At 58.0% G+C, this 12243-nt stretch overlaps 1 protein-coding gene across 1 annotated transcript in view; it reads right to left on the bottom strand.

Annotated features, from left to right (window-relative positions):
* Positions 1-12243, bottom strand: part of WDR1 (WD repeat domain 1) — a 30781-nt gene extending 18538 nt beyond the window's left edge. The window contains exons 1-3 of the mRNA XM_081089307.1: positions 11919-12243; positions 11363-11484; positions 2234-2324 (exon numbers count right to left, since the gene is read on the bottom strand). Of these exons, the coding sequence (XP_080945433.1) occupies positions 2234-2324; positions 11363-11484; positions 11919-12225 (520 nt within the window). The 5' untranslated portion in view covers positions 12226-12243. The remainder of the gene's footprint in view (positions 1-2233; positions 2325-11362; positions 11485-11918) is intronic.

The following is a 12243-nucleotide window of genomic DNA, read 5'->3' as shown; positions in this document are numbered from 1 at the left end:
CAATGAATACACGTCCACCATGTACGGCTGCACCAGAATCCTCTGCTCACGATGGCTCTGCAGCCTGGTCTCCACGCCCCTCCCCTGGGCAACGCTCACATCCTTCTCTGGCTCAGGGCCCCACTCCCGAAAGCCTGCTCCATGCAGCCCAAGTCACCTGGGACTCACGGCCTGGGCGCCTGGGGACTGAGCAAGGCACAGACTGCCAGCATCAACGTCCCCCGAGGAAGCCACCTCTAGGAGGGACCTGGAGCTGCCCTGAAGATGGCGCCACACGGAGAAGCATCGCGTGGCACTGCAGCTCCCTGAAGGCAGACATGGACCGCCTTGCTCAGGGCTGGGCCCTGGAGTGGGCTTCCTCACACAACAGGCCGTCTGGAGGGGAGGGTTCAAACACTCAGCAAATGGGGACCAGCCAGACTTACAGGAACCTGGCGCCCCATCTGGGAGTGAGTGGCAGGTTTCCTCAGGCCCTGGGACCCGTGCGCCCACCCGGCACAGCAGGTAGCAGGTACCAGGAACGTTAGCCAGAGCACAGCGCTCTCCCAGCTTCCTCCTCCTCCACACTGCACCCCCCACCCCCACTCGGTTTAATTCAGCCCAGGACTCTCCTGTCCTCTCTGCAGGAAACGTGTCCTGTCCTCACTCTGGGCAGAGCACCAGTGCGCTGCGGAGTGAATGTGATCTCCGCCCAAGAACACCTGTGCCCGCGGGCAGCCCGTCGCCCAGGTTCCTCCATTCAATGAGGGCGTTTGTAAGACAGCGTCCAGCTGACCCTTCTCTTGTGTGGCCTGTCCTCGCTGACTCGGCATTAGCAGCGGAGGCCACTGATTACTGTCTGAACACCACGCCTGGGGACATGGGCGGGGCAGGGCAGGCCTGGCCTCGCCAGTGATTCAGCAGCCGGGCTCCAGGCTCAAGGCACCAGGGCGGGAAAGCTGTGCCAAGCAGGCAGTGGGGGCCCTCCAACCACATGTCTCTCTTGAGAAAACACACTTTTAAAAGGTACCAGGGCCAAATCTTGGGGTTTTAACAAAGAGACATTTTGCTGGCAAGCTAGGCCAGAATAAAAAACCCCACATGGCTAAAATAAATCACAGGATAGAAATTAGAGCAAGTTTTACAGGTGGAGTTAGAGTAGGTCAAAACACAGAAATCCTTAAGTGCCCAGTACGTGCCAGACTCCTGGCCAAGCCCTCCACATACAACCCCGGCCGGCAACAGACACTGTTGTCAGTGCCCACTATGCAAGAGTTGTCCTAGTATTTTACATACATTGCACACTGGACCCTTCCCCGCCGACCTGGTGGGTGCTGGCAGCCCCGTTTACAGAGAGAACACTAAAGCCCAGGAAGGCAAGTTACTCAAGGACGGCTGCAGAGCCAGGGAGGGGCGATCCCTGCAGGGACAGGTCCATGCCTGGCCGGCCATGCCCAGAGCAAGGGCAGTGTAGACAACAGCCACCAGCGTGTTTGAATCCTGGCCCTTCCCTTCTCACCGGCTAGTTCTTTCAGCACTTTGGTTCTGCCTGTCCCTCTCTGGGGATGGGAGGAGGCCCACACCAGCTCCTCCACCTGGCTCTCCCTGGGGCCTGAGACAGGCCAGACACAGGCCAGGCAGACAATAAATAGCTGTTGAGTGTGTGAATGAATGGGGTCAGGGTAATTCACTGTAATTTCTGTGCCTCCCTTTCTCATCTGTAAATGGTAAGAGATCTACCTCAAAGGGCTAGGTGAATAAATACAGCATCCTAGAAGGTAAAGATCTGTGTGCCCAGCCGCTCACTGAGCCGGCGCTCAGCTGGAGAGCAAAGGGTCAAAAGATGAGATGAGCTCTGATGGAGGCTGAGGCCGCATTGTGCTAGGTGCCAGGAAAGGAGCAGCAGGAAAGGTAACACAAGACAAAGCTAAATTCAGACACACACACACACACACCCGTGCGGGCTCCAGTGATCACGATACAGCCACTGTAAAGGCCTCTGGCCAACCTCACAAGCGCTTTTCTGCTGACCTCGGAGGCTGAAACCAGCTGGCAGGCTGCAAACTAGAAAGCAGTGGCATGGGGCTTCTCAGTGGCTTATACTTTTCTTGTCAGCCCCAAGAAACTATCACATTGGTCCCACCTGCCACCCCCACATTCCTTCACACACACCCCTGCCCCCCATCCCGCACCCTCCCAAGGCAGGAGCCCAGCCTGGCCCCAGGGCCACCAGCAGCCGCACGCACACAGGTACCTCCAGAGGCGATGTAGAATCCGCTGGGCGCGTACTTGGCCACCACGACCTGATGGGCATGCTCCGTGTAGATGTCAGCAAGGGCTGGGTTCTGCAGGGAGGAGACCCGAGTGAACACAAGGCAAGTAGAAGCTGTCAAACTACTTCCGCTCTCTCAATTGATGGATGTGGGGGGAAATGACACACCCACAAAACTTACTAGCAAGTCAAAAGCATCACGAAGAAAATCCCAGAAGTATACACACCTACTGCCTGCCTCTCTCTGGGTGATAAAATTCTAGGTCATTTTACCTTTCTCTTTTGTCTATGGTTATGGAAGTCAAGGTAATGTTCCTCCTATGTATCTGTGAAATATGCACATGAAATAGGAGTTTCATTTTTAAAAAATCAGATCCTAATTGTCCCCCATTTGTGCAGGCTGCAGCTGCATTCTTCAAGTCAAGCTGGTCTCGCCTGCTGAGAGCCAGCCCTGTCCCGGCTGCCAGGCAGGACAGGACCCAAAACAGGGCCCCTGGCTTTGAGGAAGGAGAACAGAGTGGGCACATGGCTGGAGGCTCTCCTTGTCAAAGCCCTCGGGTGGGAAACGCGATTCCCACTCCTACCCCTTGCGTAGCACAGAGTGAAGGCTGGCTGGGCTCTGCAGCAAGAAGACGGCCAGCACCTGGGACTAGGAGCAGCTTGACTACTCACAGTGAGGTCTTAACATATGATTTACTCAAAGTAGATCCCCCGCCCCCGCACCCCCCCCCCCCCACACGCACATCCAGGAGGCCTCAGCAAACCCGGACCACGCGGAGATGCTCCCAATTTGTCCCCACAGCTGTGCTTGCTTCCAGGCGGAATAAAGACTCGGCCACTGAATCCCTGACACCCGCTGTCAGCTTTCTATGAACCACGTGCTCTTTGAAGAGGCAGCTTCCCACAGACCAGGCTGTGGACACAGGTTCTATCCAGAAGCAGCTGCTTCAGGTACAACTAACTTGACCCCCAACTGTCCCCCCACCTGCTCCGACCACCTGGTAATCTCCCTTCCCTCATCTCCTTGCAAGATCAGAGGCCTGTAACCTGCTCAGCCTCCTGGCCACAGGATCCCTGCACACCCCACCCCATCCAACCAGAGGCCAGAGAAGAACACCCTAAATTCTAGCCCCCTCAACCACTGGCCCCCTTCCACTAATCTTGGCAGCCCCAAGTCTCTGTAAATGCTGTTCCCTCAACCAGCAACATTTCTTCCTGGCTGCTAACACTACTTATGCATCAGACCTAATTGAAGAGCCACCTCCTCCATGAAGCCTCCTGTGATAGCCTGCCCTTTCTCTTCTGTGCTTCCCAAGCATTCCACATGTCCTGGAGGCAGCTATGACATGCACCACGGACCCTCACATCCACGAGCATTTATCTCTTTAGCCATCACAGCAGTCAGCAAATAGCTGGTCCTCAATACATGCTTTCTGAGGGAAAGGAACTCTGAGCAGCCCTCACGCGGATCCCATGTCTGCCCCTAAGACTTAATACTTATTATTATGTGATGAAGTAGGCACTTGATGTATGTGGCTCATAAGTTAATTAGTCTTGGAATAAACATTTACTAATGAAATCAGAAGATATCAGGTATCCAATAAAGATATCATGAATGGCAGGAAAGCAAATGAAAAGGCGCTCAGCACCACACTAGTCCTTTGGGAAATGCAAAGCAAAACCACAATGAGATACTACTATGTACCCGCTAGAACCAATACAATTAAAAGATGTTAGCAAGCATGGGGGGGCAGGGGAGGGGAGCACTGGAATTACTGCTGGTGGGAATTTAAAATAGCCTGGCTGGTTATTTATAGTTAAACATAGGCTCGCCATACAAAAACCCAGCAATCCACTCCCAAGAGAAAGAGACGCACACACCCACACAAAGCCCTGTGCGTGCAGTCAGAGGTGGAAACCAGAAACCACTCAAAGGTCTCCCGGAGAAACGAACTGATGGGCCATCAGGAGGAACTGCTACCACCTCTCCCAACTGCGAGGACGCACCCCAAACACAACCAGGCCTGCTTTCTGTGAAATTCTAGAAGAGGAAACCTAAAGTGACAGGAAGCAGACCGGCCCCTGCTGGGGCTGGGGCGGAGGGAGCCGAATGACTGCACGGGGCAGAGGGGCTTTGTGGAACGACTGGAATGTTCCATGTCGTGATTATGGATTCTGGGGGCAATCACATAACTATGTATAGTTGACGAACTCAAGTTATACATACTTAAAATGGAGGGATGTCTCTTGCATCTAAATTTCCCCTCAACAAAACCAAGATGCCTGGTATCTATTAAATGTCTGACTATTCCAACCCGCTCCTGCCAGAGCAGCCCTCACTCTCGCCTGTCAGCCCTCACTCCCGGACACTGACAGGCTCCCTCACAAAGAAGCCGCCACGCTGTGTGCACAGCCATCATCGCCATCATCACCACCATCATCACCACCACCACCACCACCACCACCGAGAGCCTCCTTCAGGTGTCTGCCGCTAGGACGACTGAGGTCTTACACCCACGCGGTGGACACTACCAGCCCACTTCACAGATGACAGAGCCACCTGAAGGACAACTACCCACTCAGGCTGGCACCCGCAGCCTGGAGACCTGGTCACCGCCCTGCACTGCCTTTAAAAGGGTGGGCTCTGCAGAGGCCTCTGGGGAGGGAGGGACGCCCCTGGGACAAGGCTCTGTCCTAAGAATTCCTTCCCCTAAATGGGCAGGCGTCTGCGAGCACAGGGCAGAGCACAGGGCGTGTGAACTCCCAAGGTTGTCCCAGGCAGGCTCAGCACCGGAATCCTGGGCTGGACCAGCCACTGGATGAGACATCACTCTCCCAAATAACACGGGGCCAGTGGGGGTGGGAGGGGGACAGCAGGCGTCACCAGGCTGAATATGACTGCCTGAGTCAGCGGCCACTGCTCTGCAACAGGGAAGCTGGCCACCGGAGGCAGAAATGACACCACCCCTGTCCTCAGCGTGTCCTGCCACAGGCCAGGCTCATTCCACATCAGCAGTGCCCACTCACCTTCCAGGGGCAGCCTCCCTCCCACGCCCCCTCATCTCCTGTTGCCTGGAGGCACAAAAGCAGGATTTGGGATGAGTAGTGATTTCAGGACAAGCTCTGAACCACAGAAAATGAGTTGGGGGGAGGGAAGCCGAGTCTGGGAGCAGCTGGAGCACTCCAGTGTCCACCGAGGGGCGCGGAGCCTGGGCCCCCTCCTCTGGGACTTCCTTCCTGGCTCTCGCAGTCAGAAGCCCTGCACTAGAGGCCCTGTGGGTGCCACGTGGATGTGGGCAGAGGCTGACAGAGCCACTAGAACCTGCTGCCTTGCCTGCTACCCAGGCCCTGCCCCTCTCTGCAGCCCTGCCCAGTCTTCTAACAGCTCCCAAGCCCACCTCCTCTCTGTACCCGACCCAGATTCTGTCTATTTCTTCCCATTCCCCCTGGAACCATGCAAATATATTTTAAACCGATCTTTCCTTCCATCAATCCACCGTGGTCTCTGGGTCCCAACTCCGATCACCTCATTCCCTCCGTAGAATCCCTCCTTCAGGGACTGCAGGACCTGAGCCCATAGCCTCCACTCTTCTCAGACACCCCGATGCCCCTTCCCACCCAGGGCCCACCTCAGGGCTGGCACAGGAGCCGCCCTGGCCCCACACCCCGTCCACATCCCACAGGTTCCCCCCTGAACTCAGGGCCCAGCTCAGGGCCTGCCTGACGCTCAGCCACTTCCCCAAATCTCTGGATGGAGTCACGATGCTGAAGCCTGCGAGAGCTGTCACAAACGTGATGAGACGCAGGACCACGGCCGCCCCTGGTCCACCCCATCTCACCAACAAGATGAGGGTGCTCCCACCAGGTGGTCGGAGGGCAGTTCAGGCTCTCACCTCAGAGCCTGTCCCTGCCTTGAACCTGAGCAGGGGGCCTTCCCAGGAGCAGCACACCACGCAAACTCTGCCCTGCCCCAGGAGAGTGGCTACGCTGCGTCCTGAGCCACCCCTGCACCCCTTTCACATTTCCGTCTTGGTGCTGAGCTAGGGGACAGAGGTCACCGCAGCATTTTACAGGTAAGGCTGAGTGACAGCCCGGTCACAGAGCATGGCAGCCTTTCCCTTAGCTCCTGGCCGGTGAACCAGACGGGCTGTCAGAGGTGGGGAAGGCCGAGGGACCACCCACTGCTGAAGCGGTCCTACACGACACCGCTCACGAGGGGTGTCTGAGCTTCTGCAGCTGAAGGTCCCCTGGGGCAGCTAGAGAAAGCCTGGGCGCCCTCCACACTCTGGCCAGGCAAGGTGAGCATGAGTCCAGGAGGGCTGAGTTCCCAGAGTCCTGGCTCTCTAAACACTCCCAGCTCCTGAGAGCAGTTTCCAGTAGCTGGACCTGCAAGTTAATAATCTGCAGGGCCCTCTGTCCATGGGTGACTAAGGCCAAGTTCAAATTACTGCCCAATACCCAGCTCCAAAGCAGCTACACACAAACCTGTGCTTCCAGAACCGTAGGCCTGAACCCAGAGGCTAAGCCCCTACCACGAGACCTCAAAGGACAACAAGAATGCATTCCTTCCCTCCCGGATCAAGTCTGGGCTGGCGCTGGGACCTGGTGAGCACTGCCCTCCCACCCCTGGAAGCCTTCTCCTTCCTGCCTCCCAGTGAAGTAAACCAAGCCTCAGGCATGACCCTGGGCATGGCAGCAGCCCAATGGACACAAGACTGTCATCTCCCTACCTGTCTTCCCATCCCTCTGCCTGTCCTGGGCCTTGTGAGTCAGGACGGAAACCTGGGAGTGGCTGCTCTGGTTCAAATCCCAACACCTCCTGGGCCTCAGTGCCCTGTCTCTAAGAAGACAGTAGAGGCACCCAATAGGGGGTTGTGAAGACGAAGGCAGACCGTGCACCATCACAGCCCAGGCAACCTTCCAGAGATGCTTGTGAACTAGCTCAGTTAAATCTCACACCAATGCTGTAACAACACTAGAGGCCCGACGCATGAAATACATGCAAGGGGCTCGGCTCTTGCAGCCCCAGCTTTGTCCGGAAGGTTGTTCGGCTGTCTGGTCTAATTAGTATATTATGCTTTTATTATTATAGACTAGTGGCCCAGTGCATGAAATTCATGTAGGGGGGTGAGGTGAGGGGATGTCCCTCAGCCCAGCCTGCACCCTCTCCAATTTGGGACCCTTTGGGGGATGTCCAACTGCTGGTTTAGGCTCGATCTCTGTCAGGCCTAAACTGGCAGTTGGACATCCCTCTCGCAATCTGGGACTGCTGGCTCCTAACTGCTCACCTGCCGGGCTGATCGCCCCAACTGCCCCCGCTTCTGGCCTGATCACCCCGCCACCATGCTTTGTCCGGAAGGATGTCTGGAAGGTCTCCCGGTCTAATTAGCATATTACCCTTTTATTAATATAGATGATTCTTACTGATATGAAAACTGCTCTAAGTGCTTGGCCACTGGTGGGCACAAAATGTGCCCATCAAAATCCAGCTCGATGCCAGAGGTGGTGCTCGGGGCTGTGTGCTGGACCGGAATCAGCCAGTGCTTGCGGAGAACTGGACAGGCCTAGAGTGTGCGCGACATTCACATCCAGTCTATGGCAGAGGGATGCCCCTTTTCTGGGTGAGGCTCTGGAAAGCGGAAGAAGCCACAGCCAGGTAACCAAAGCTTGAAATCCAGGTCTTTCTAATGGCTGCACCACCATGAAGCTGGGGAGACTCCACCACTGAGACTTTGCAAGTAAAAAGGGCCCTTTGCACTTCACGCACGCCATCTGTAGTAAGTCTTCTTCCTGGAAAACTCTTACTCATCCTCCAAAACCCAACTCAAATATGCCCTTGCTCCAGAAGACTTCCTTGCTGCTGGGGCACAGATGGTTCTTCCCTCTTGTTCCCAAATCAGTATGGACACCGTTCTTTCCAAGTGCTTAACCTAGTGCATTAGAATGTTCTTTATCATGGTTCTTCAATGGCCACTGCTGACACTTTGGGCCAGATTAGTCTTTGTTGTAGGGCAGTCCTGTGCATTACAGGATGTTAGGCAACATCCCTTGACTCTACCCACTAAATACCAGTAGCACAAAAATGCCCTCAGGCATTGCCAAATATCCACGAGGGGGGTGGGGGCAAAAGTGCCTGAGAACCACTGATTTCAATCTTGGGCACTGTGGCCATGGGCAGGGCTTAGCAAGTAGGGGGCTGAATGTGTGTGGGAACCATCAGGAAGCAAGGGCTGGCTGTACCAGCTGACGAGCACTTGCTGAGAGATGCCTTAATCTGTGAGCAGCCTCCTCATTGGTCACCCTGCCTCAAATCTCAGACACCGGATAATCGTCTACTGCAGAACCTTCTGTACCCTCCGGACCACAGCCAGGCTCGGTAGGGCTGCTTGACATCCACCACCAGAGCCCTGCACGCCTGTCCTGCACGCTCCCCTCACACCCAGTGCTCCAGCCAAACGGTCACTCCAGGCCCCGAAACTGCAGGACCCCCTCACCACCTGACTGGCACCACTGATCCTCCAGGTGTCTTTCTGAGCCCACAGGCGCTCGGAGCCTCCTGTGCTGAGTAGCCCACAGCGCCCCTGCTTCTTCCTTGTCAGTCCGAACCCAAATTCCTGAGAGCTGGTTCTCCCTGCAAAACTGTGAGCGCTGCGGACAGGCTCTTGGGGCCTTTGCCTGGAGCAGTGTGACGGCCTCATCACCCGGCCTTCATCACACCTCTCAGCCACAGCGGGGAGGGCACAGGAGCAACTTGCTGTCAGGTAGCCAGCCCAGTGCGGTGCTGAGAGCAGCCCGGAGCAGCCAGGGCCGGCAGGGACCCAGGCCGGGCTGGCTGTTTCTGTCCTCCCGGAGAGAAGATGGTGGCCTGGATGAGGGTGACAGCTGAGGAAGTACTGAAACTTGTCAGATTCTGAAGTTCCTCTCAATAGCAACCATAGGGTTCCGAGAGGAATTAAATAGGGTGTGGAAGGGAAGGGGGGGAGTCAAGTGCAAGGTTTGAGGCCTGAAGGGCTGGAGAACTGCATTGCTCTTTGGGGGGAGAGACACATGGGAAATCCTAATACGGTTTCAGGCGTTATGGGTGAGATGCCAATCAGACTTCCATGGTCTGGTCCACACCTTCTCTCCCATCTCTTCTCTACTCCGAGCCTGTACTCTAACCGCTGCCTTCCCTCTGGGCCGTGCAGGTGGATGAGGACTTGTCTTTTTCACAGGAGCATTCTGCCCTAATAACCACCGTACCGCCTTTACTGGACAACCGAGGCCCACCAATCAAACAGGGGCCCACGCGCCCCATTCACACCCAGAACGGGGAAGGCCACAGCAGCAGTACCCGCGCTGCCCTGGTCCTGCAGAAACTTACAAACGATGGGGAGTGAAAGCAATTGCATCCTCAAAAGAGAGGATGTAGCATAAAAAGACCTCAGAAGAGCGAGCCTGGGTTTCCCAGGGCAGGGGACGCCTCCGTGGCTCGTCCATGGCTGGGACCAGCTTGTCCATTGGAACCAGCTCCTTCACCTTCCTGAGCCTGACACCCCCTCAGAGCCATGGGCCCACGGTGGGGGTGGGGGAGATGCTGCAGTGTAAGTACTGTTCCTGGTACCAGACACAGTAGCTACACTTCATGTGAGGTCTGCATCTGGAGCGAATGCAAACGGCCATGATGCGCCTGCCGTGTCAGGGCAAGTCCATGGGGTGCACGGTCTGCATCCCTGAGATGCTTTCGTCTGTTTGCCAAACTACAAGTGAGTATCTGCCTACTCAGGGCCACCTCAACTTTCCTCAAAACGTCAGGCCCTCACCCTGGAGACCTCTGGATCAGTACGATCTAAGCCTTGGCAATGTTTCCCCTCGGTCTGAGCGAGACCAGATCAGCTTTCTAGGAATGCGTGTGACTAGCAGAGTCGCTGTTAGCGCCTTCAAAGCACATTCACAACCACCCACCCCCTCGCTTGAGGTGCCCAGCAACCCTGAGCAGACACTGCCAAGCGGAGCTCCGTTTTGCAGCAGAGCAACAGCAGCGGCTGGCTTCACCAGAGGTGGGGGCAGAGCCAGCAGCGCCTCTGACCCAAGGGAGGCCTCTCCTCTTACAGACAAGGAAGCCGAGGCCCAGGGCCGCTCATTCCCTCGGTGGGTCGTGAGGTTCCTGAACGTAAGCACATCTGACCAGTGACCATCCCAACCCACAGAGCGTAATGGCTCCCAACGATACCTGTGAATTTAAACTGACACCCTGGGGAGAATCGCTAAGCAAAACCACCCACCTGCATACTGTGCAAAAGGCCCAAGCCCAGCTCAGGAGAACCCCCCCCCCCCAATGGTCCTACTGGCACCTCCAGCGTCCCTCCCCCATTCTGCCGCGCCCCCCCCCCCCCCCCCCCCCCCCCCCCCGGAATCAGGGAGAAGCAGCATTTCAGCGTGCAATCCTGGTCATTTCAATCATCACAGAGGAGCAGCCGGAATGTGCAAGGGTTTCCCTGGGAATTGGCTCAGGAAGCATTCTCAGCCTGGGGGCAGGATGCCAGCCTGTGCCCCTGACTCATGGGCATTAACGGGCATCTGATTTTGCCCTGGGGCTCAGATCCACAAGGGGAAGGTGAGGCTGGAGTGCAGGTGCCCGGCTCAGGGACACGGGGAGACCCTGGGTGTTAATAGTGATTAAACCTCAGTGCCATTTACCCAGTGCTGGGTGTGTGCCAGGCAGGCTGGGCTGCGGTGAGGCCTCGTCTCATTCGGCGGGCAGGGCAGCCAGGGGAAGTGGGGGGAGCCTCATCTCATCTCCATTTTGCATATGAGGAAACTGGGGCTCAGGGAGGCTTGAGTCAGCAACCCACCCCCTCAAGGTCAAGGAGCAGGGATCGGCCTGTGATCCCCCAAGTCCAGAGCCCTTATGCTTAGGACTGAACTAATCTGAGCCACAGTGTCCACAAGAAGAGAGAGAGCCCGGCCTGGCTAGACTTGAAACCGTCCTCCTGGGCTCTGAGGTGTGGTCCCAGAGCCGGGGGGCGTGGCGTCCTCCTCCCAGGCCACCGGGCCGGAGAGGAACCGGGGAAGGGGCGGGGAATTCACCCAGGACAGGCCGGGCGCCTGGAGGGGGGCGGGGGTACTCACATCGATGTTCCTTAGGATGACGCACTTGCCATTGGTGTAAAGGAAATTATTGCCCTTGGGGTCGCCGCCGATGATTTTGGAGACGCCCCTCTCCACCTGGGGGAGGCTGGCGAACACCTTCTCTGCGGAGACACAAGCGCAGCGGAGCACGTTAGGGGCGCCCCGCCCGGGTCCCCCGCCCGGGGCCGAGGACGGTGGGGAGGGGAGGCGAGCGGGGGCTCAGGGCCGGTCCCAGCCGGTCACCTGTTGCCTCCACCCGGAGGGCCGGCCGCCACTTGGAAGGAGCGCGGGGGGCCGTGCGACTTCCTGGTCCACGATCCCCACCCGCCCCTTGCGGGGGCGCGGGGGCTCCACGGGCCCGGCCCGCACCTCCAACTTTGGGGGGTTCCCGGGCCGGGGTCGCCCCCGAGGGCGGCGGGGCGCTCGTGGGCCTGCGCCCGCGCCCCTCCCCCGCGCCCGTGGACCCCCGCCGAGCCGCCCACGCCCCGCGATGGCCGAGGGCCGAGGGGGCCGGCAGCGCGGGCGCCCCCCCGGGGGCCCCGAGCCCGGCACTTACTGATCTCGTACGGCATCCTCGCCCACTGGTGACCGTGCCGCGCTCGCCAGACCCTCGGGGACCGCTCGCGCCGTGAACCAGACCTGGCCGAGGCCGCGCCGGGGAAAGGACCGAAAGGCGGCGCCGGGCGTGCCGGACGCGGAGGGGGCGGTCCGAGGCCGCGGCTCCAAGGTCCGCTCGCGCCCTGCCCTGCGCGCTGCCGCCGCGGACGCGCCGAACCCGGAAGCGCGGCCCCGCGCGCGGCTCGCCCCCAGCTTTGACCATATATAGTCAAGCGCTCGGCTCGGCGCGGCGGCCCCGCGCGCATGCGCGGACGGCCCGCCCC

This window comes from Myotis nattereri (assembly GCF_964212035.1).
Source record: "Myotis nattereri genome assembly, chromosome: 1".
NCBI lineage: Eukaryota > Metazoa > Chordata > Mammalia > Chiroptera > Vespertilionidae > Myotis > Myotis nattereri.
Note: the sequence above shows the minus strand (reverse complement) of the source record. Positions and strands in the feature narration are given on the sequence as shown.